The sequence below is a fragment of the Paroedura picta genome, chromosome 3 (assembly GCF_049243985.1).
Source record: "Paroedura picta isolate Pp20150507F chromosome 3, Ppicta_v3.0, whole genome shotgun sequence".
In the NCBI taxonomy this organism is placed as follows: domain Eukaryota; kingdom Metazoa; phylum Chordata; class Lepidosauria; order Squamata; family Gekkonidae; genus Paroedura; species Paroedura picta.
This window is the reverse complement of record NC_135371.1, coordinates 139,342,455-139,367,296: the sequence shown is the minus strand read 5'-3', so window position 1 is coordinate 139,367,296 and position 24,842 is coordinate 139,342,455. Positions and strand designations below refer to the sequence as shown.

The 24,842-nt window shown below is 43.1% G+C and overlaps 1 protein-coding gene across 1 annotated transcript in view; it reads left to right on the top strand.

Annotated features, from left to right (window-relative positions):
• The window catches only part of NPLOC4 (NPL4 homolog, ubiquitin recognition factor), a 50,207-nt gene that overhangs the window by 18,984 nt on the left and 6,381 nt on the right, over positions 1 to 24,842 (top strand). The window contains exons 10-14 of the mRNA XM_077328292.1: positions 1,231 to 1,302; positions 3,297 to 3,423; positions 6,902 to 7,062; positions 21,016 to 21,087; positions 23,256 to 23,351. Coding sequence (XP_077184407.1) covers positions 1,231 to 1,302; positions 3,297 to 3,423; positions 6,902 to 7,062; positions 21,016 to 21,087; positions 23,256 to 23,351 — 528 coding nt within the window. The remainder of the gene's footprint in view (positions 1 to 1,230; positions 1,303 to 3,296; positions 3,424 to 6,901; positions 7,063 to 21,015; positions 21,088 to 23,255; positions 23,352 to 24,842) is intronic.

The window sequence follows — 24,842 nt, the reverse complement described above, 5'->3', positions numbered from 1 at the left end:
AGTCTCAGTAAAGACTACAGATGATAATGAGGTAAATAAAAATATTTTAAAAGGTAGAGATTTATTTTGCCCATAGCACTAAGAACCTATCAATAGACCCATCTTTGTGGGTTTGATCAGGCTCCTTTCCGTTGTTTAGTGCAAGAGTAAGCGAAATGGGAATCCAAAATTTGGAAAGCTTTAGTGCTTGCTTCAACTACTAGTAGGGCTGTGCTTTTCTGATATGATTGGTATAGCACAGGTTTCACCACTGGGGTCTTGGCCTTTTTTGTCTGCAACTGTCAATTAATTTACAATTATGGTGTCAAGCATGCTAATGCAGGTCCAGTGAATGGGGCACAGCAACTTGTCAATTCCGGTTCCTGTGGCTTTGACTTTCAAATCTATGCATTATTGCCTGTTTGAAGGTGTTTGTATTGGCTAAATATAAGGCTAGATTTGTTTTCTTTTCCTTTTAAAAGTTTAATGTTGATATGCTATACTGGTTGGTAAAGCCAGTATAGAAAGAGTATTCATTCATTTGGAGTTTTGTAGATATCTTAATGTATATTTTGTTTCTGTCTAAGAAGCAGAACACATGTGTTTTGTTGGAATCCAGTTATCTTGTTTACTCTAGGTTTGCTAAGGTTATTTATCTGTACGTAATGACCCCTGGCCACTCCATATTTGCAAAGCTCACGGCTTAGCTCATGGCATCAGTTGCACATGTAACAGCAGCATTCCTTGGACAAGGACTGCATGTTTGAAGGATGTGCTGCAAAAAAGTATTAGAATGCCTAGGTACATTTCAGAAAGCCTAGGGAAAAACTGTTTCAGCGATATCAAGTAGGACTCAGGAAGGGTGAGATTTGTGTGTGGAAAACATTTCCTTTTAGATTAGCCAGCTCAGAGACATAAGATATTGAGGGCAGTTTTGTAAACTGATTCTACAGTACGCACACTGGAAATGCAAGTATCTTTTTGCGGGTAAGGGGCGAGGGAACAAGCCTTGCACTCTGCAGATTTTTTCAGCAGGAGACATAAAGCTGCAGGTCTTACCAGTTGGCGCTGCAAATGTGTAAATTGTATTCAAATGAGCTTTGTGCAGCTGGGAGACTAATTTCCTTCAGGCTGCTATTGAGTAGGCTGTTTGAAAGAGATTCAGCTAGCCAAGAACATTTTGTACTGGTGGGGGAAGGGTATCTTTAAAAATAAAATAAAGCAAAACTGTAAGTAATCTGTCTCTTTAAGGTTGGCTGGATATTCACAGATCTGGTCTCTGAGGACACACGGAAGGGGACTGTCCGATACAGTCGGAACAAGGTGAGGAGCAAACAGTTTTGGTAATTTTAGATTATGTGTTATTTATATGACACGAGGATTGTGTCATATAAAAGCTTTCTAGAAATAACATCATATTAAGGTGAGCCATGTTGTTGAGGTTGAGGGTGGGTTTTGTTAGTGTAACTGGAATAATTCATGAGGCCATAGGGAATTCAGTGGGTCTATGAATTGCTTGTGACATTGACAGGGTTTTTGAATGAGTGGCATGTGGAGTGATTTGAAATTTGTCCAGAACCCTAAATACATGGCCTAAAAACAAGTGATTAACATCAGCTTTCTCTTTCCTTATATAGAACTTCCTTAATGTTTTGTGTTTTTCACTGTCCAGCTAAACTTACCAGATATTCCAGTTATGTACCTCTTTTCAGTTGAAGCCTCGTCTTCCATGATCACAGAAAGCAGACTGTCATTCTGCGCGCATCTTGTTTCTCCCTGCCTTTTGGAAGGATATTATCTAGTTTTTCCCCTGTACGTATTAGAGATGGGCATGAACCAGTTCATGAGGCAAAATTTGGCCTAGACTGGTTCGTAGCCCCAAACCAATGTTTGGGGAAGGTGACATCCCTGAACATTTACTGGTTTGGCTGTTTGGGCCATTTAATCTGACAGGTGAGCTGAGTGGATCTGCCTTTCTGCTGTCAGGATTATATAGTTACAAGCCAGTTAATTCATCTGTTTCACATATCCTCTCCCCCACTTCCAAGCAGAGGGAAACCAAACGGACTGATGAAATGGTTCATAGCCATTTCAGCCTAACAGCAGAACGGCACACCCACACTGCTGATAGGTCAAAATGGTTGTTGGGTTAAATGGCTTACAGCCATTTAAACCTATCAGTCCCCCCCCCCCCCCCGCCTGCCTTTTCCAAGCAGAAGGAAGCAAATTCAACCAGTGAAATAGCTGCTGCAAGCCACTAAACACCTCTGTTTGGCTCCCCCCTCCCCTCTGAAAGCAGGGGGAAACAAAACCAATGGGTTAAATGGCTACCAGCTGTCTAACCCTTTCTGGGTACCAGCTCTTTTTTTCCCTCCTGGTCACGGCTTGTCAGTTGAGTTCGAGAAATTACAGGTTTAGTTCAAGGTTCAGTTTGGGGACTGCACCAAATCAGAATTTTTTGGTTTGTGCCCATACCTAGTCCTGATACTCCTTATTTTTGGTCTCTCTTACACTTGCTGCTGTTTCCCAAGTCATGTACAGTTTTATTGTGATCTCCAACTAGCCACTATTCTGTTGCCAAAAATGAATAGAATAGTTCATTCCTTCACCTGCTTCTCCCGTGAGGAAATGGAGAGACACATCCTGAACTCAAACAGTAAAATTAAAGTGCTGTTTTTGTTATCTCCACGCATTGTATTACCATCAGTGAAATTAAACTTTCTGGGGAAGTTGTTGGTTGTCTGCAGCCCTGTTTCTGCCACCTTCCATTCTTAACATTTGCCTAGTAAGAATCAGTGGTCAGCATGCAGCTATGTAGCATCGAGGCTCCCATTTCCCAGCTAGATTTTTACTCAGGCAATCAAAACTTGCATACAACCGGAAAATGAAGAGGGTTTGCAAATCAGTTTAGAGATAACCTTGGTTACCACAAAGAAATTTCAGTCGTCATGACTTTGGAGATAGATCTGAATAACTAAGTTTAAATGGTATGCTGGGAATTGCTTGCTGAAACTAAAGCACATGTGTACAACTTATGAATAAAGGCATTCAGACCTCCTTAAACTGGTACTTCCCCTATTTTGTAAGATAGATGCACTGCTGCCCACATACAGGACTGCAACATATAATCTGATTGTGAAAATGTGATTAAGATATGTAGGCTTTGATAATTTCCCACCATAATGGAGAATTGTTAAGTTACTTTCAGCTAGGTGGTGTTGGCTTCCATGGTGCAGCCCACTGCAATGAATCCATCATTTTGCCTTCCGTGTTCATCATCTTCTCCCTTTTCTCCCCCCACCCATGCTTTTTTTTAGGACACCTATTTCCTTAGTGCAGAAGAGTGCATCACAGCTGGGCATTTTCAGAATCAGCACCCAAACATATGCCGCCTGTCTCCTGATGGTCACTTTGGATCCAAGTTTGTAACTGTTGTAGCAACAGGTAAAAAAAATGTACAGCCTATTTCTCAGTTATCTGAAATACCTAGAAATGAAACAGCAATTTTTTTTCAGGTTCTTTGAGATCAGTCAAGTAAAATAGGCTACCTTTTGTTTTCTGTTCTGAATGCTGCCTTATACCTTTTTGAATGTAGCAAAATCAGTGTTTCCTTTCAGACATAATGTCCCAATTCTCCAAACCGTGTTTTGGATTTTAGCAACGTGCTTCTTGGTGCTGCTTCTTCCCACTTCCCATTCCTTGCTTGTGTAACTATAGTCTATTACGATGTACGAATCATGTAAACTCTCCATTAATCAGAAAATGCCTCCAGATCATATTTGAAATCTTGGGTTGAAGTGGGTTTGCGATAAACCAGGGTTTATCAGTATCCCTGGTTACCACAAAGCACAGATTGCCTCATTTGGATGTCATGGCAAACCATATTAAGAAGAAAGAGCCACATGTGAAAAGAGTGGGCAAGGTATTTACACTCTTTTCTACAAACAGTGAATTGAAAGATTGGTAATACAATGTCTGTAAAAGCTAAAGCAGTCAATTAAAAACTTTAAAAGCCCCTGTGTTGAACAATCTAATTTTACTAGATGAAAGTGCTTAGTGATTATACTTTTGCTGTTAATAATTAATTATTGACTATCACAAACTACAAAGGTTGACCATTAGGCCAGCAGCTGGAACAAATTTTTAACCTTCAATGAAGACAAAATTCCACCATTTGTATAGTTATGGGAAAACAGAACCATAAACAAAAAACTGAGCAACTCTCTGCATTGAGACAGTAGGTCATGATCCAACAGTGGAAAGCACTGGCCACTACAGAACTTCCCTGGTGCAGCGGTTAAGAGCAGCAGCCTCTAATCTGCAGAACTGGGTTTGATTCCCCACTCCTCCTCCACAACTGGATGAGCTTGGGCTAGTCACAGTTCTCAGAGCTCTCTCAGCCTAACTCACCTCACAGGGAGTCTGTTGTGGGGAAAGGAAGGTGATTGTAAGCCGTTTTGAGACTCTTGGTAGAGAAAAGCAGGGTATAAAAAAGCAACTCTCTTCTTTTCTTGTATTCCCTTATCTTCAGCAGTGTTTATTGTTGGGGTTTATTGCTGCCAGTAACTAAGAGGGGGGGGGGGAAATCACAGCTTCTAAGGCAACTGGTGTGCTGCGGTTTCATTAATATTTGCATCACCTGTATTTTGCCTTACAAAAATAGGTCATGAAAATTTCTCCACGGAAGATCTCAAAGGATCAAGTGAATGTACACATTTATTTGTAGTTTGTCAAATCAAAAGGGTACTTCTTCTTCCTCACTTTCAGAGAGTTTCTGTTGGTGAGAGTATCCAGAAGTTTCAGTAGAATTGTTACACATGGCATCCACATGGTCTCATAAATACTCGCTGTGGAAGCAGTCCTTAATCTCAACCTTCATTCCTTGGAAGCGTCTTTCTCTGGTTTAGGGCTCTATTATTAGAACAAGGGATAAAATGTGAATGTGGAGCATCTTATATAAAATATATGTAATCCCTATGGCTTTCTTCCCTGAGAAAATAGATATGTTCTCAAAGGTTTTTAAATATGCAATATAGTTTTCTGTAATGTGTGAATTTGTGTGAGTGGCATCACCGTACGGTTTCTTCCTGAATACCTTAAAAATTAGGCAGTTTTTTGACTGACAGAGGAGGCAGGGATAGATGGATTGAATTTATTCATATGTAAAGTTTTGTGTCCTTTTGCAGAGCTATGTGTAGCTGTGAATGGAAATTGCTTTTGGAACGTCTGTTAGAGATTACACCCTCTCCCCCTGGTTAAACTAGGACCAAATATTTGGGCTCCATGATGTCTGTAAAATAATTGTGTTTTCATAATATGTAGTATTAAATTTTCATATATGTGTCTCATCGGCTCCAGCCTTTACAAATGCCACCCCCCTTCCTATTAGATATGCTCAGTTTTCTTTGACATTGTGTCTCTGTCTCATGTGTAACTGGCTGATTCTTAAATTACTCAAATTGAATGCGCTATGATTTTGTCACCCATGTAAATAGCCAGCTGTAAATAGTCACTCATAATTTGTGTCATGCTTGTCCCTGTCTATCCACTGCTGACAGACCATGTTGCTAGATTAGCCTAAATTGAAATGAATTTGGAATAGTAAGCACAATAAGGTAAATGCAGGGCAAATATTAAGTGGACATTTGGGGTTAAGAACTGACTTTTGGGGATAGGGAAGCCATTTTTCTCCATGCTGAGCCGTGAAAATATTATTGAAGAGCACTATAATGTAAAAGGTAGAACTTGGCTTAGCCTGTGTCAGGGTGACACACTGCCAGTGGGCTCCATGCACATTGAGCAGTTCTGATTTTCTCTGCTTTTGTTGGCTTTCATTGTTGCAGAGATTTGAAAAAAGAAGAGATCTGAAAAAAATTTAATTACTGCATCTTGAAATTTTAATTAGTGCATCTACTTTCGATGTGCATTTAATCTCAAAAATATTGAGGAGATTAAAATCAGGAGATCCTGTGCATATATATATTAATTAGGCTTCTTATTTATGTTGTGTGCCATATGCATGTTGCTGCTGAACCAGCTGTAAACTTAGCCTGAGTTGGATCCTGTGATTCATCAGTGGAAGGTGCTGACGGTTGCATATCTTCCCTTCATCCCCAGCATCCATCCTGGGGGAGTGGCAATTTCATTCCCTCCCCTCTGCAGCTTCCCAGAATTTCCTTGGATTGGAAAGGGCTTCTGAATGGAGGAGAATATGAGATATATCTGTGATCCCTGTGGGTTCCAGGTTCCAGTCCCCTACTTGGTTTAAAAACAAAACAAAACCTTGAAGTAAAGCACAGTGTTAACCAAAGTTTTCAAATGTCTGTATGTGGATGAGATTTTTAGAGTAGTATTCAGTATCATTATTAGGAAAGACAAGGGCTGTTGAAATGTATCTGTGACTCAACCATACCATGATACTATATCATTTTGTTTTTTAAAAATATACAGACAGTTAAAAGTAGGCTAGCACTTCACATGCCTACTGAAATGCTCTTAGTAGGGTGTTCTAAGTATTTTTTAAATTGCTCTTACTAGACTTCAATATAAAAATCAAAAGGAAGCCATTTGAGAGCTCCTGGTCAGTGCTGCGTGAATAGAGGAACCCAGTCAGCCACTATAAAACCACGTAAGCAAGAAAATACATCTGGCCAGTACATTATACTCAGAGATTTATGGCAGAAAAACAGTCTGTCTAGCACCATAGTTGCCACCATTGGATGTTTTGAAAGCCATGACAGAATGTTGTAAAGAATGTGTGTCTGAGCTAGAAACTCTGGGTTTGATGTAGAGATTCCTAGTGAAATGATCTTTCAGTTGATAAGTGCCATGACATCTTATGATTGCTGCCTGGAGCAACCTACAAGTGGTGTGCACGTGCTCTTTCCCTCTTCAGTAGCTGAAAGATCTTTTTGTTCTTCAGGTGGTCCTGACAACCAAGTTCACTTTGAGGGCTACCAAGTATCCAATCAGTGCATGGCCCTTGTACGTGATGAGTGCTTGCTGCCATGCCGTGATGCTCCAGAGCTTGGCTATGCAAAAGAATCCAGCAGTGAGCAGTATGTGCCTGACGTGTTCTATAAGGCAAGTATTGATAACTTGCATCTCTGTTTGCATATGGCCCTTGCCTCGCTCTGAAAATATCAGCAATTTGAGGATGCTGTTCTCACGGTGCTGCTTCTGCCTGTGAATGAGGTAACTCTTGCAAGCCATGGAGGTAGCCTCGACCCAGCGTTAAAGACAGGAGAGTACTTCCTCCCTGGCAGAAAGTGTCATTTTGCAGAGCACTAAAGTGGATTTATCACTACGACTCCCTTATCCCCTTTCTAATCTCAGCACAGGTAACAGTCTTTCTGGCCACTTCCCTCCCCTTGCCAGCTTTGGAATGTATCTGTGTATTTTATAATGTGGAAGAGTAAGATGTCATTATTATGCCCATGCGTACAGTGAATAGTTGGCCTTCATTGTCCATAGTGGTTCACTTCTGGGTTGAACTTTCTAGGTTTGGAGCATCGCCCAAGCTGAGATTCACAAGTGATACAGTAGCTCTTCTGCAAATTTTGCAGCATCTCTCTTGTTGGAATGATTCCTGTGACTTGAATGCAGTAGTGGATGGATATGAGTTGTTAAAAAAACCCCAAAAAACCCAGAAAAGGTCAAAGAGGAGGTGAAATGATGCTGGACGTAAGGAGGGGGCTTCCCTGTCAAGAAATACTAGAGGATGAGGGTGACACTTCCGTGGAAAGTATCTGGGTAAAGATATAAGGGAGGTAAAAGCAAAGAGTATAATGGTTGGTTTCCGGCATGCGTCACCTGACCAGGGTGAAGATGTAGATGCTGCCCTCCTTGAGCAGCTTGATAGAATCTCCAGGCATCAGGACCTTGTAATTATGGGTGACTTCAGTTTCCCTGGTGTGTGCTGGGAAACAAACGTTACTAAGTAAATAAATAAACAAACAAATAAATAAGTATCCAGAGTCCTACAATTTCCTGACGTCTGGCTGACAATTTCATTCAGCACCTATGAGAGGCTCAGCCATACTCAACTTAGAGAGCCAGTGTAGTGTAGTGGTTAGGAGCTGATAAAATTGTTCCGACTGAGCAGTAATATCAGGACTCTCTCAGCCTCACCTACCTCACAGGGTGTCTTTTGTGGGGAGAGGAAAGGGAAGGTGAATGTAAGCTGCTTTGAGACTCCATCGGGGAGAGAAAAGTGGCATATAAGAACCAGCTCCTCCTCCCCCTCCTCCTGGACAGATATTTACCCTGGATGATTTAGGCTGATCCTGCATTGAACGGGGGAATTGGACTAGGCAGCCTGTACGGCTCCTTCCAGCTCTCTTGTTCCATGATGGTGGGGTGGGGTGGTGGTTATCAGAAGATCATAGCAAAAATCTGTGTGGCTGAAGAGTAGGCTGGAGTGTGAAGTCTTACAAATAAAAACTAGCCACAGTAGTATGTATGGAAGCAAAATGTTCATAAGTTATTGCTCTAGCCCCATGTTTTAAGCTATTGCCTAAGCTCCATTTCCTGTTTCCCAAAGTGCTCCAGACTGCACAGCAACAGCATGAGTTGTGCGATGTGCTGCGTTGTGCCTTCTAGCAAGTCTTCTGAATTACTGATACCCCTTCTCTTTGGCTGTGGCTGCCACCCCTCAGTTGACTTTTACTCCCCATCTAATGCCTGGTGTATCTTCTGCCCAATTATGTTTAGGTGAAATGTTCATTGAAGCAAAATGATGCAGCAGTAAAAGCTGCAGGTTTCTGACAGCCAGTGAGAATCATTTTTGTTGTGTTGAATACTCTTACAAAGCTGCCTGGTGAGCAGCGTCAATTGCTACGGAATATAAAGCCATAAAATGGAAAACAAGGATTAAGTCAGCCCCCAGGGGGGTGGCAGTGAGGTTGTAAGAGCAAAATATACAGGACAAAGCACCCGTATATCCAGATTCCAGTCAGGAGTCTGAATTCTTTTTTTTTTCTTTTAGCCTTTTCTTTGGTATTGAAAACTTTCAAGTTGTGCGCCTTGCATGTTGCGGTTTGTGGAACTGAAAATAGGAGACCCCCCCCCTCTACTGTTTAGTTTTTACCACTTCTTATAAACAAAAAGGTGGCCTAGGAAAGGTAAAACTTATTGGACATGTTTCCATGCCATCTTTTGTGCAAATGGTTCCAAGGCAGCTTACCATTAAAACATGTAACCCAAAGGTATAGCAGCAAAGTCGGATTCGAAGCAAAATAGTGTTCTCACTGTCTTAGTAATAATTCCCAAAGCACCTTCCAGGCTTATACAGTGGGGCTGAACTAATTGTTCTGCCAAGTTGGTTTCCCTTGAACTCTGATGGGCTATTAGCCTACCCTCAGCCTTTTGACTGAAGGTCTTCTTCTAAAGCAAAACCATGACATGAGATACACGTCCTTTCCCCAAAGCCCTCCATCTTTGCTGCTGAGGCAGCTATTACAGACCAACCGGGGTAATTTCTCCCGTTCCCTGATGTCACTTCCAAGCCTGATTTGGGGATGGGCAATGGTTCAAGCCCAGTCACCCACTGCGCAGTGGCTCCTCCAAGAGTAGGCTGGTCTCAGGTGTTACTTATGCTTGTGGTGGGGTGAGGGTGATGATGCAGACAGTGCAGCATCTTTACAGAAGTCTGCTCGTTGCATAAGGCATGTGGTCTTTAGCGTGTCGTTCCTTTTACTCTCAGAAAACCGTTTGAGAAATTTGTCTGAATTAGTATTGCTGTGCAAACAAGAAGCCCAGCACTGAGAACAAAGCCACTCAGCCGTGAAAAATTCCTGACAGCAGTTGCTGGCTGCACAGTCTCAGTGAATGAAGAAGTGCTTGAAGATGGATTTTTTTTTTAAGACCTCTTCCCTCTGGCGCTGCCTGTGTGTGGTGTGCATCAGTGTATGTTAGTGGGACAGCGCCAAAGGCTGATGTACCCATGACCGCCTGTTTCTGTCATTGCTGGTTCCCATGAGAACAAGTGTGACTCATCTGTGTCTTAAATATCACAAAAACAGGAAAACCAACAGCGCCAGGTTTGCCTCAGCTCCCGTAACCAGGCATTTTTTTCGGAGGCCTCTGGCATTGCGAGACTTTTATGTCTTTACCACTTTCTTTATTTTGGCCTTTTAAAGGCCAAGTCAGCTCTGGCAGGAAGACTGCTAACTCCATCTGGATCCTCAGTCCGAGGTGTAAGAAAGTCCAAGTCTCCTACGATGAGAAAGAGGAGCATTCAGAACCCAATTAATCTGCTTAAATAGTTTTTCTTGCCATAGGCATGGAACATAGGCCAGGAATTACTTCTTGTGTGAATACTTTTCCTAGTTAGAAGTGCCTGCTGGTTATTGCAATACTACAACCTTCGGAGCATGCTGCTGACACACAACTCTAAGCAGACTTTAAAAGACACTCGCTAATAAAGCCATGACTATCACTGTTAGGGCATGGATGTTATGTAGGCACTTGTGCAGTAAATAATTTTCAGTTGGGGTCCACTGAGAAAACAGTTGCAGGTGAAATACAGGCTTTATTGTTTCCTCTTTTGGATTGCCAGTGACATTCCTACAGTTATACAACATGTTATGTTAGTTCTCTTAAAGCACTGGATAAACTTTCCCTAGCCGTTACACAGTGGTTTTCTTCTTTTGTACAGCAACAGCACACTGTGTGTACCCTATTTGTATCTTTGGGACACCCAACTCTAAGCAACTTTAAAACATAATTTGCCAATGCAAGGTTACATTAAGAGACCTTTTCTTCTCCTTTCAGGCAACGTTTGTGAATTCTGTCTCTTGTAAACTTGAAATGTATCTTGCCTTTGTGAGGATGATTGCTTTCCAAAGTGAATTCCTGGACTTGATATGGTTCTGAGTTTTCGTATGGCACCTCTTTTGAGACTAGAAATGTTAGAAAAGAAAGAAAACTCCTCTGATAGGCAAACTGTCTGTGGATTTCTGCAATTTATTCTAGCAATATAACGATGGTAGCTATGATAGCACAATCCAGTGAAATCATTGAAAGTGTATAAGAACCGAACTTGCTTGCTAGCTGGCCTATGTGTAAATTTGCTACCCGTGCTTATGGCAAGCAGCCCTTCAATTTTGCTTTTTTTGTGGGGTGTTACAGACACCTCCTCTTCTTCCTGAAACCATATGCAGCTAGTCTGTCAAGTCTGACTTTCCATTATCTAGCTGTCATATTATTGGGCACCCCTGTGAGCTCCAGGCTTTGGTGTGCTCCTGAAGTTAGTTGCTGCACTGCGGGACTCCAGCTCTAGACTTATTTCATGGCTGTCTCAACATTCCATCAAATGTAGCACGTCAGAAAATAATCCAAAGGGGGATCTGAATTTTATGGATCCTTTGAAGCATTCAAAGTAGCTGAGATTTAGTGCTTTTGCAGGACTCTGTTCCCTTGTTGACTTTAGAAAAATACCTGTGATATAAGCACTAAGGAAAATGTCATCTTCTTGCATTTAGGCATGTTTTTATTGATGTTCTAATGTCCAGGAAATTGCTTGGGGATGGTAAAAGATTAAAGACTTGCTTGATTTCACTTGTGTTACAAAAGGACTTTTGCCCTTTGCCTAGGAGGCTAACGATGTAAGGTTTTTGCATTTGGCCTATGGCTTCATCTGCCTTTGGTATGCTGGTCTGAAGAACTGCCAGCTGTTCAGTTTTAGTTTCAGCACCAGGTCTCGTTTACATTGTTTTATTCTGTGAAGTTACTCCAGTGGCAATAGGGTTGCTCATCACAGCTCAGATTGCCAACATCCTCATCTTCCAGACTAATAATATTCATGGCATTATAGATTTATGAGTGTTTAATGTATAGTAGCTGTTCCCCCCCCCCCCCAGTCTTTTCCTTGGGGGCACAGCTAACGTTCTGCAAAACTTTTCAGGAGCTTTTTTCAATGTAGACTTTTCCTTTTGATTCTGAAACATTTTCTTTCTGGTTTTAGCTAGCCTTTTGCAGATTCTAGGGTCATTTAATTATCTCTGCCATCTCTCTTTCCCTCTTCCTCTCTTCTTTTCCCCTTCTTCTCTTCTTTCCTGATCCCAGTGTAAATTCTCTGCAGTTCTAATTTTCCTGCATTTTTTATATAAGGAAAGTTGAAAATAGCTTCATATTTCTGGTTAGACAGCTAGAATAGAACTGTTTAGTCTGAGTGTGTGTGTATGTGAGAGGGAGAGAGAGAACTGTTTTAAATATAGTCAGAAAAATGTAAATGGGTGTTAAGACAAACTAAATGAAGTTTTCAGTAATCAAATCAACATATTGCTAAAAACATTTCTTTAACTATCCTTAACTATAACAGGAATATGAAAGCAGCTTTGGAGGAGATTCAGCTATTAGATGACAAAACAGAGAGAAGATTGCTAAAGGAATGTAGGGAGTAATGTGTGATTCATTTTGGATAGTCAAAAAATATTCAAATCAATGTTGATTCAGAAAATTTTTGGACAAATCCTGTCTCAATCTCACTTCTCCTTAAGTTACACTTCCCGAATCAACCTTGGCTGAACTACAGTTCGGGCACAATTCAGTCCGGGCAGTTTAAAGGGACCAAATTTTTCCTTTTTTGTCTTATTCCATTGTGTGTGTGTGTGTGGGGGGGAGGTATTTCAGTTAGAGGTACCAAATTTGCAGCATAGCTGTGGGAGCATATGCTTAAAAGAACTCCTAGGTTTCAAAAACATTGAGCCAGGGGGGTCCAATTTTGCAGGAGGCTCTTTTTAGTATGGTGTAAGACTAGATTTACTTGCTTTGGTGACCTAATTAAAAAAAGAAAAACAGAGCATATGCCAGTCAATAAAGCTGCAAAACTTAGGATCCACAGGTTGGGAAATGCTGATCTAGAATCATATGCTGGTAGGTTTGCACTTGTTCCAATACAGCCTTGGATTAAGAAATGAGAGGATTTTCTTCTCTAAACATTTCTTTTACAGAACACCCAGGGCCCTAATGTTTTGGGCAGATATCTGAATGAATGCATAATTTATTTATTAGATTTATTAGTTGCCATTCATCCAGTGGGTCTCGCAGTGACTTAACAACATTGAAATCATATAAATAAGTTAAAAATGATTATAACCAATATAAAATAGTAACAGTAAAGTATTAGAGTATTAAAATATGTGACTTTGTTGTTGTTGTTGTTATGTGCGAAGTCGTGTCCGACCCATCGCGACCCCATGGACAATGATCCTCCAGGCCTTCCTGTCCTCCACCATTCCCCGGAGTCCATTTAAGTTTGCACCCACTGCTTCAGTGACTCCATCCAGCCACCTCATTCTCTGTCGTCCCCTTCTTCTTTTGCCCTCGATCGCTCCCAGCACCAGGCTCTTCTCCAGGGAGTCCTTCCTTCTCAGGAATATGTGACTAGTATATCACTAATAACAAACAGCTTAAGCAAATGCCAACCTAAACAATTTGGCTTTGTATGTCCTGTGGATACTAAACATGTCTGGCAGGGCATAGGTATCATCTCTAAGAGTGCATTCCACATGGTAGGGGCTACAAGTTAGAAGGCCTTTCCTCTGGTGGTAGCGAACTGAGCCATCTCGGGGCCAGGTACTTGCAAGGTACCCCAGGCAATAACAGAAGGGAGCACAGTAAGTTGTAATAGGAGAAGTGGTCGATCAGAACCAAATGGTCGTATTGATCCAGAAGGATCAACAGTGCTGGCATGCATTTATCCAGATGTAAGCAGAGATTACAGAGCCTCTTGTGGCGCAGAGTAGTAAGGGAGCAGATATGCAGTCTGAACCTCTGCCCATGAGGCTGGGAGTTCAATCCCAGCAGCTGGCTCAGGGTTGACTCAGCCTTCCATCCTTCCGAGGTCGGTAAAATGAGTACCCAGATTGCTGGGGGGTAAACAGTAATGGCTGGGGAAGGCACTGGCAAACCACCCCGTATGGAGTCTGCCATGAAATCGCTAGAGGGCATCACCCCAAGGGTCAGACATGACCCGGAGCTTGCACAGGGGATACTTTTATCTTTTAAGCAGAGATTATCAAGTAAAATGACTCGCGCTGTCTTGGTCCCAAAGTCTGATTGAAAAAGGTACAGGGCAGGTGTTTCATCCAGGATAACCTGAGCCATTGCTCGCTCAGGTACCTTCACCAGAAAAAGTAGACTGGGCACTGTGTCAGCTACCTTTTATCTAAGGAGGATTTCTTCAGTAAAGGTATGTTGCCTCCTTAGGGGAGCTGGAGAAATAGCCCTGTGAGAGACAAATTAGTAATCTATTTCAAAGGACCACATAAAATTTCCTGGCATGATTTTACCGGCCACCAGGGGCAAGGATCCAAGGAGCCAGTATCTGGTTTCACATCTGTTTGGAACCTGTCAACATCTGGAGGGGTGAACAGGACAGAAGATTCATTGTTGGTTTTGATCTTAGTTTGTTATCTTTTATATAAAATATCTGTCTCCAAGATTGAAAGTTATCTCCAAATCCAAAAGTTGTGATAGTGTCTGTCAGATATCTGTGTTCCATCCTATTGAAAGGTCTGTTAAATTTGATATTTCCCCTATATTAGCAGTTAATTGTCTCTGTGGAATGAAACCATTCTGGTCTCAGGGGATATATTTCCCAATAATTTGCCTTAATCTATTAGCAAAGAGAGAGCAAATATCATGAAAACATGGTTTGGTGGTAGTGTAGTAAAAGTGTGTTGTGAGTTTCCTTCCCTGTATCATAGTAATGGCAGTGGCCTTTTGCTGTCAGCGGTGTGCACATGAGTTACAATGGTCTGACTATCTTGCTTACAAAACTCAGCTCCACATTTTGCAGCTGGAGGAGGAGAAGATGGCATTTTTAGTCTAGTGGCAAGTTGCTCTTGGCCTTTTCTCTGGAGTAACATTGGAATTATTCTGTGCACTGGAGGAAATGAATAAACAGAAATGAATTAATGCGATCTGGATTTTTCTCATACTTTCTGGAAGAAGGTGCTAGCCAATAAATGCAAGGCAAATCTGAGATCAGAACCTGCAAACTTCAGGATTTTAGGCATGCAATTCAGCCATGACTTCATCTCCTTGCAGTGCAGATTGGCAGTGCTAATCAGATGTCTAGCTTTGCCATATACAATTTGCAGTGCAGGGAGAGGCCTACGTGCATGTTCCCCCTCCCCTTCTCCAGGCAGTAAATTAAACACGTAGATTGACAGCAGTGTCCGAGCACTTGTCCTTGGGATCTGCCTCATAGACACGTGCTTTCGAAAGCTTAGTGAATGTAAACTTTTATGTAAGGCCTCTGATTAAAAATTACGAATGTATAATTTATGTAGGTCTGAGTGAATGATTTATATCCTGCTAAGTGGTGATTTAGGTGGAAAATACAGCCCCCACTTGTAGAATCCTTAATGAAATGTGTCTGTTCTTACGAATTTATTTCTGCAGCAATGTTTGAGTTTGGCATGTTTGACATAAATCAGATCTAATTGTCACTTGGTGATTAATGAACATATGCTGGTCATTTTCCCCCATCACTTCCATTCAGTTCATCAGACAAAGTGAAACAACTTTAGGCTTTGGCAGGTTCTGTGCCTTTCCTAGAAAAGATGGCAGGATTTCTTTTTTCCCGTCTCAACAGTTAAAGAAAGTTAGAGCTGCAGGTCCAGCATGGCAAAGCATCAAAACAACTTTGCCACTGAGTTGTTCTAATACAAAAGGAACATACTTTTGTATTATAATACAGTGGTCCCCAACCTTTTTATCACCGGGGACCGGTCAACCCTTAACAATTTCACTGAGGCCTAGTAGTCTTTTGCCGAGGGATGTCATCGCTGCTGCCTGAGCACCTGATCCACTTGCTTTCCCGCTGGCACCCCTGACTTCCCACCACCTGCTGGGAGGCGCTGCCAGAAGCAGTGCAGTGCCATGCCGAACGGGAGCCCCAGCCATGGCAGCCACTGGAGAGCACCAAAGGTGAGCCAGCAGCAGAGTGGCAGGGCAGCCCCCCAAGGCAGCAGCCGGGGAGGAGGATGAGGAGGAGCCGTGGCCCGGTACCGACTGATCCATGGACCAGTACTGGTCCCTGGACCGGGGGTTGGGGACCACTGTTATAATAATATAATAAATAAATTAAATAAATAAGTATTTGTAAGTCAGATATTGTGTTCTCCTTGCCACTTACTTCATCTGTGGCTTTGTTGCTGAATTTCTCTGGATAAGTGACATTCAGTGGCCTAGGAGCCACATGAGGCTCTCCTGCATGCCACCTGTGGCTCTTCTGAGCACCCTTTCCCTACGTGGCATCCGCTCCATGTTTCAGGAAAGTGGCCATGGCTGTTGCCTAGTGATCTTGTGGGTGATAGCTGGTTCCCACCATGAAACCACCACCACCAGAGGAACTGCAGGACTAAACAAGTTGTGAACTTCCCTGAGATTTAGGCCTTAAGTCAGAGATGGCATTAAAGGGCCCCTTTTCTCTAACAGCTTCTTCCTTTTTGTGTAGCCTCTGTGCTACCATCCCAACACCCAGGCAGCTGCCAGAGCCAGGGTAGCTGCAAAAAAGAGAAAGTAAAACTGTTACTGCGGCTAGCTTCCTCTCCTTTGCCTTGGGAAAGCTCCCTTCGTGCACTGCCTTCTATCTCACCCTCTCTCATGAGGGAGACATCCCTCTGAACTGCAAGCCTCAAGTCAGGGAAAGCAAGAGGACAGTGAGAGAAGGAAAGGGTGCTGAAGTTTCCTACTGCAGGAGCCTGCTCTAAGCCAACTCTTTGGAATGCTTATAATCTGACTTGAGCCATAGGACCTTCTCTGCCTTCTGGCTCTCTTCCCATCACTTCAGTTACAAGGGCTAGTTATAGTTGATCTTTTTGTTATGAAGCCCCAAACAGGCTGCCTATGGAGTATGATTTCTAGCTTTGAAATCCCACAGTGGGGGCATGCTGCCCTCGCAGAACCACATGCATGTGTTTTCCCACTGTTTGCATCACATGCTTTATGGGCAGGACACCCCCTCCCCTTCTCTCAGTTCCTCTTTCACTACCATTAAGGCAAAATGCACTTCTAGTGATTTTTGGTCTTTGTCTGCTTTGTCAGTTGATTGCTTTTTCACTCTCATTGGATTTATAGTTCACCTGAGGATTTGTTGTCTTTGTGGACTCACAGCATGGTTCTTTCTGTTGTTCTCCAGCCCTCACTCATGGCTACGGCATCCAAAGCGCTATTTAAGAAATGTGTGAAATGCAACACTGAAGTTTTCCGCTCTGATAAGCATGAGCTCGGTCTGCTTTGCTTTGGTGAATCCTACAACATGAGCATGTGTGTGATAAGGCCTCCAGGCTCAAGGTGGGCCTTTGGAGAAGGCGTTGTCAATACCCCCCCCCCCCCCGCCGCCCTTTGAAACTAGCTTTGACAGCCAATCCAACTCAGTTCCAAGCAGGTCTGTTTCATCCTCCCTCACTGTGAGCTGTCATGTCCTTTGAGTAAAAGATTTTGTGGTTCATATGTAAGGCCTATGCCTGGTCCTCATTCAGTTCTTAATGCCTCTGCATTGCGAGAATTCATGGTGGCTTGACAGGAACTGATGTAAATGGTAGGAAAACCTGTGCATATGTGACTCTGCTGGGGCACAATGCCCCATTGTGCAGCTTTAAAACTAGAAATCATACTCCGTGGCTGGCCTGCACCGTCCCAATATGTGTCTGCAAGATGTACAGGTAAGTACAACTCAGCTGTTTTCAGCTGTGGTGGGGAGAGACAAACATTTATGTTCATATCTAGAATACTGCAATAATTTAAAAGGTCATTGTTACAAATTTACTATTTAATGGTTATACCTCATATTATTGTATGTGTATGTTTGTGGTGGCACACAAGGTATGCGCTAGTTATACAGCTCTTTTTGACGGTGAGGAGTGTGAATAAGGCTGTCTGTGAGCTATGGAGCAAGCTCTTGGCCTTGTAAAAAATTCAGTAATTCCCTTACTCTTCGTAGAAAGGCTATGTAAATATCGTCTAGCCAGTGTGATGCCTATATTTGTTTGACCAGCTTTCTGCTCTGCTTTTCTTCCTTGGGGGAGGCCTGGATCTTCACCTGAGCTGGAGTAGAAAAGGTCCTGCTGAATCCCTGGGGGAGCTTCTTTCATTGGTGAAGAGTATTTACAAAGGTGCAGGGAAACCGCCAGGTGCTCAACATACAAATAAGTTCTCTCCTCTTCTGTAATCTGCCAGTATTAAGGAAGAAAGGCAATTCCCACTGATATGGAATATGCACAAAAGTGTGCCTGGCCAATTTCTGTTTAAAGGTCAGATCAGCTTTTACAGGGAACGAAGCACGGATGTGAAGGGAGCTGCACGCTCTGGGATTTTTTCTCAGCCAAGCTCACTTCCTGCGCTGGAGCTGAGATGCAGAGAGGTGTGGAACAATGCGGTGTGAAGAGAGCATTGTTGTTTTTTAAAGCTTCTCACCCACATATCACTTTCCATTTTAAGACACATCTCACTGTGAACAGCACATGTGCGCGGGGAGGGGGGGGGGAGAACCCCACATAGCTACTCTGCTTCTCATTTGACCTGTAGAAAAACATGTAGTGGGCAGAGTTTCAGGGAAGGGGGATAAATTCCCAGATGAATGTAAAAAGAATGTGACTGGAAGTATAGTCAGTTTGTAATGTGCACTGTAGAAAGGATCCCAAAAGATCAGTTTGCGCATACGTTTACTCTCCCCCACCCCCAGCAATCCTTCACTTATATGAGAGGCAGCAAGAATGGGGTGCAGCTGTAGAGTCACCTGCTTTGCATGGCAAAGATCCCAGGTTCTGTCCTTGGCATGTTTGGTCAAGAGGGTCAGGGAGCAGGTGATGGGAGACCCAGTGAGAATAAAGAATTCTGAGCTTGGTGGTCTAGCTCTACATTTAAACGTATAAACAGAGCTACAGTAAATAGGTAACGGAAATATAAAACAATCTAGTATTTAGTGTGTAACCGTGTACTCATAAGCCATGTCAAAAATTGAGACTCCTTTTTTTCAAACAACCTTATCCTTATCCATGGTTCCGCTATATATTTGTGAAACAGCCTGGGGGGTGGAATGTGTCCGGCTGTCCAAGTTGGAATAGGGCCAATCAGGGTGCAGCCAGCAAAGTTGGCTGCACCCTGATTGGCCCTGCCTCTACCGCTCCAGCCCTCTGTCCCTGGACTCTAGCCTCTTTGCTCTCAGATGTACCTCAGTGCCAGGAGCCAGCAGCCAGCAGCAGGTAAGGGGAGAGGCCCTGGGCAAAGGGTCATGGTGGAAAATCTGCTAATGAGGGCCTCTACACCTGTTGACTGCCTGCTAAGGAGCTCTGTCCCGGGCCTGCTAACGAGCTGGCCACCTCCTGCCCACCCCACTTGATCCAGCTGTGAGGTGCAGCCCAAAGCTACCTTAAGCTCCCTGGGAGAGGGCCCTATCAAGGCCTGTTCCTAGAAACAAGCTTTGAAGCTAGTTACAAATAATACAAATCACAATAGTTTCTGCCCAACAACCAGCACTGGCTAGGAAATACACAAAGTTTAGACAATTCATTGAAAAGCCACTGGGTCAAGTTATTTTTTTGCCCATAGCCTTCTTCAGACATTCATTTAAAGAAAGCAAGCAGGCCAGAGCTCCAGATGACTGCCAAGGCTCTTGACTGGCTACAAAACTTAATAAGGCACCCAAATTTGGCTACTGATGCATTTTGTCCAGGGCGTGTTTGAAAAAAAAGAGTCTCCATTTTTGTCATGGCTTATGAGCACGTGCTTACACAGTAACTGCTGTGCTGGCTTTATATCTAGCACCTTCAAGTGTTCAGTGGATGCCACCGTTGTGAACATGGTTGCAGAATTATCTTTCCCTGCTAGCACCGAAACATTTCTATGCAGTCTTGTACACTGGATGTGTAATGTGGGAAGTAAAAGAGAGAGAACTTATTTTTGCATATCTGAAAGTAGCCCTAAAGGAGACTGATACTTGATGCCGTTTGTTGACATCTGGTGTCAGCCTGCCCTGCATGGCCCGGCTTGCCCAGGCTCATCAGAACTTGGAAACTAAGCAGGGAGTCAGTATTTGGATGGGACAATGCCAAGGAGTGCCAGGGTCGCTATGCAGAGGTAGGCAGTGGCAAACCATCTCTGAAAATCTCTTGCCTTGAAAAGCCTACAGGGTTGCCAATACGTTGGCTGCAGTTAAAAAAAAAAAGTCCAGGCAGACAGCATCAAGTGGGTTACTGTGCTACATGGGCCAGCTATATGATATATGGGGGTCAGTTAAATAGCTCCTGGTTTGGTTTTGTTACAAACATAATAGGAAAAGCCTTTCATAGAAGTGTGAAACATTATTCTTTCTACAGAAGCATTCCCTTCAGAGGTAGGCTGACCTGCATTGCATGGTCCATTTTTAAAATAATAAAAATTTAAACCCCTGTGCTCTATTTATGTACATGACATTTTTGAAACAAGAGCAAATACTTGGGACATATCTATAGATAAATTAATAGGTTGTAAGTGAGCCTGAGTGTGTCGCCAGCTTGGTGTAGGGGTTAGGAGTGCGGACTTCTAATCTGCCATGCTGGTTTCGATTCTGCACCCCCCCCCCCCACATGCAGGCAGCTGGGTGACCTTGGGCTCGCCACGGCACTGATAAAACTGTTCTGACCGAGCAGTGATATCAGGGCTCTCTCAGCCTCACCCACCTCACAGGGTGTCTGTTGTGGGGAGAGGAAAGGGAAGGTGACTGTAAGCTGCTTTGAGCCTCCGGGTAGAAAAAAGCAACATATAAGAACCAACTCCTCCTCCTCCTCCTCCTCCTCCTCCTCCTCCTCCTCCTCCTTGTTTAAGAGCACAAGTGTCCATGTCCACCCAGTATAGCATTCTCTTTGGGAGAATCCTAATCCTCGTTTACAGCTGATACCTTGTTGGATCAGATCCATAAAAATAATGTCAGAGTTTTCATCTATATGTAGACCACAGTCTACCTTCTTCCCACTCTGATCTGCTGTTTCTTAGTGGTGGTGTAGTATTCGCTCTGTCTAACCAGTGGACTTCTGTTCATTTCAGGATATAGACAAGTTTGGCAATGAGATCACTCAGCTAGCCCGTCCACTCCCTGTTGAGTACCTAATAATAGATGTAAGTATCTACTGTGTTTGTCTGTTTCTTTTGCAGAGAGAAATAGAAGTGGAGCAAAATTTATCCCAAGGCCAAAACTGAAATCTTCACCTTATTCCTTACTGTGCCCCTCCGTCCTCTGTTAGCAGGCAGCTTGTGACTTGTTTGCAGGTTTTCCTTTGGGATAGTGGCCGTGTGAAACCTGAGGCGAAGCATTTGGCTTTCTTGTTAGGCACTGCTTGGAGCATCAGATGGCTTTTATGAAAAGACGTTTATCCACTAGATGAGTAGAAATTGTCACACACAAACATACACCCCACAGAGATTCTGGCGATTACATCACCAGGAGCTTGTTAGTAAGTGTCTGCTGTACCTTTCAGAGGAGTGATTAAGCAACCAGACAGGGCTTGGAAGCCTGTGGCATCTCCATCGCCATTAGCTGAATCTACAGCTTGGCTAAAATAGTTCATCTGCTGTACAGTGACAGGCTCCCTTCCACCGGGAAATGACCTCATTTCTGGAATGAAATAAGGATGGAACATGGTACCTCTCTGTATCTCAACAATCCCTCTGTTAATGCAAACTGTTTTAATATAAACACATCTTTTTGTACGTAGCATTATATTTAGCATAAGGTGGGGAAAACATTTTGCAGGATAGAAGAGTATACTACAGTGAGTTTACCAGCAGAAGATCATATAGAGAGAGTAGCTACCCTAGTCTAAAATAATTGACTCCAAAGAGATCTGGTGCAGCAGCCTGTTAGGTGGGCTACAGACATCCCCTTGTTCTTTCTCCCTTCCCTGGACTCACTTAAACTGCAGACATTGTTAACTGGGGCTGGGAGGCATTTAATGTCTAATTCATGGCGTTGAAGTATTTTGCCTTTTGCAGCAATGGTGGCCATTGTGTTGAGCCTGCCGATGTTCTGTTTCAGTTGATAGCTCTGAAACATATTTATTACTCAAGCAGCAAAGGCATCTGTTTTTGGACTACCTGGGGTATAATTAAGATGAAAACAGATTGACAGAGCATGCATTTAGGAGGAGTTGAAAGAGAGATTAAAAACTGCATTTCTGAAGCCTCCTTTTATTCCATTATAACTTGCCCTGCTTCTGCACCTTTGGTGTCTGTTACAAATTGTGCCCATGCCTGATTGAAAAGCCCTTTGTTAGCAAGGCCTCAAGCTTGATAGAATCATAGTTGGATATGACCACTTTTCTCTGTGAAATGTAACAGCCTGTAATATTAGTCTGCCTTGAGCAACTTGTGTGGGATCAGCAAGCACTGTGTTCTTCCCTTTTAAAGAAGTAAGCAGGATAGAAGAGTATACTCCCTGTGGGAGCTGTTGGCTTTTCGCAGGGCCTGTAAGACAGAGCTCTTCCGCCGGGTCTATGGTTGAGGCCGGTGTAGGAGGAAGATCTGGCTGGACCCCCCCCCCCTCCATCAGGAAGTACGCCACCTTTTGACCATCTTGGGTGATGATCTGCCGCCCGGTGGCAGGTGTTCCGCTATGAGGAAAGATTGTTTTCCCACCATGTGGGATTTTTTGTATTGTTCTGTTTTGTTTTAATGGGGTTTTAGTGGGGTTTAACTGTTGTGGGATTTTTCATTGTTGTGGACCCTGCACAAGCCAGCACGCCATGAGTGTCAGGTAAGAGATAAAATAATAATAAGCACACGGAAAGCTAGCAAAGCACCCAAACTTCCCAAAAGAAGGATGATTGTGTGTCTGAATTTTAATATTTTAGAGTCTGCATGGTCATTTTTCTGGGAGGAGAGCAGCTTGAACTCCCCATGGGCTTAGCCCCAGCAATTGTAGCAGCATCTGTCTAAGGATGAAATGCTCTTTACTCCCTCTTGGGCCAGCCTGTATGGTCCTGAGTAGCCGTTCCTGTTTGAAATAGAATTTCCTGTTACGGTAGACTTTTAGCCAGGCATGTTGAAGCATCCCTTGGGGAAAAGAGATGAGGATAAAAGGTGTGCAAATGAGAGTAAGTGTGAGATGCCTTAAGGAACACCAATTTGGTCTCCCCCTGAGCTTCCCAGCTGGGCCCTACCTCTCAGCTATGGAAGGCATTTGACTGAAGGCTACATCTGCCATATATCTGGACTTGGTTTCTTACACTGCCTGGGCTATACTTTGAATACTCATCTTTCTTCTTTGTCTTCTTTTCTTTTTTTTAAAGATTACTACTACGTTCCCCAAGGATCCAGTTTATACATTTTCTATTTCTCAAAATCCATTCCCTATTGAGAATCGTGATGTGCTAGGAGAAACGCAGGTAAGAGGTTGGAGGGAAAGGATCAACAACCCCACATAATAGAACTGACTTTTTCTTCAGGTGAATTGTACCCCCCAAAAGATAAGCAGTCAAAAAACTAAATGGTTTTTCTAATCTCTAATTCCCCTTTGTTAGTTTTGTTACTGAATTTGTTGGTGGGGAGTGATTCAATGAAGAGAAGTTGCTCTTAATTATGGCAGATTCACCAAAAGGAAGAGCTGGTGTACATGCTCTTGTTTGAATTTAAATGGAAAATTTTCAGATTTCTTTGTGTTTCACATAATATCCCTTCCCAGTGTACATACATGTTTGAGCACACCTGTGCATTTCAGCTTACACTCACATATTACTGCTAGAACAAGAGGATGTCTGAAGGTGGACTTGGAAGGTTGTGGAGTTGGAGACTGTTCAGATAGAAAGCCAAGTCTAGCTTGCCTTTTGAGTTTGCCTGTACTGCTTGGATCTCATCTTCTGCTTCATGTGCCTGTTGGGTTACTAGTGAGCTGCTTAGTTTAGCAGTAATTTATCCATGGCTCTACTTTTTACTCCAGTTACCCTGGCAACTCATGCAGGCCAAGAAAATAACTGAATGTACCATTTGTGCTCAGGGTGCTCTTCAGCTTCAGGTCAAAAACTCTGCAAGTGATGAGTGGCTGATTTTTGTGTAACTGTGTTGGTGACTTCTCCTAGAGCAGCTGTTATTGATTAGATACCTAAAGGATGAGATGCTGAACTAGATGCCCACAAAAGCAAGCCTGCTGCAGATTCTCTCAAGTGTTCTGTACTTTCCTTTGCTGATTGCTATCAGGCCTAAAGAATATGACCTGATAAAATGGTTGAGCCGAGACTATAGTAGAAGTGTGTTGGGTAGTGTAGTGGCCAAGTTTGCAGATAACACCAAATTATACAGGGTGGTAGAAAGCAAGGCTGACAGTGAAGAGCTCCAAGAGGATCTCCACAAACTGGGTGGGCAACAATGTGGCAAATGAAGTTCAATCTTGGTAAGTATAAAGTGATACAGATTGGGTCAAAAAATCCCAACTTCAAGTATAGGCTAATGGGGGGTCTGAATTTGCTGAGACTGAGAGGGGAAAAGACCTTGGAAAAGGATTGAGACTAAGACAGCTGTTTTATTCTCGATATCTTTCCTAAGGATTCCTAACAAGTCCAGCACACTGGGTTGACACTTTAATTGAGCTATCTAGTACAACCCCAATTCATGGAGGATAAATTTGTCAATGGCTCTTGGTGACTAGGGTGAGCCTCCACATTCAAGCACACTAATCCTCTGAATCCTAGAACCAGGAGGCAACACTTGGGGAAGGCCTTGGCCTCTATGTCCTGATGTTGGCTGTCTAGAGCAGGGGTAGTCAAACTGCGGCCCTCCAGATGTCCATGGACTACAATTCCCATGAGCCCTCCAGATGTCCATTGACTACAATTCCCATGCATGAGCTGGCAGGGCCTCATGGGAATTGTAGTCCATGGACA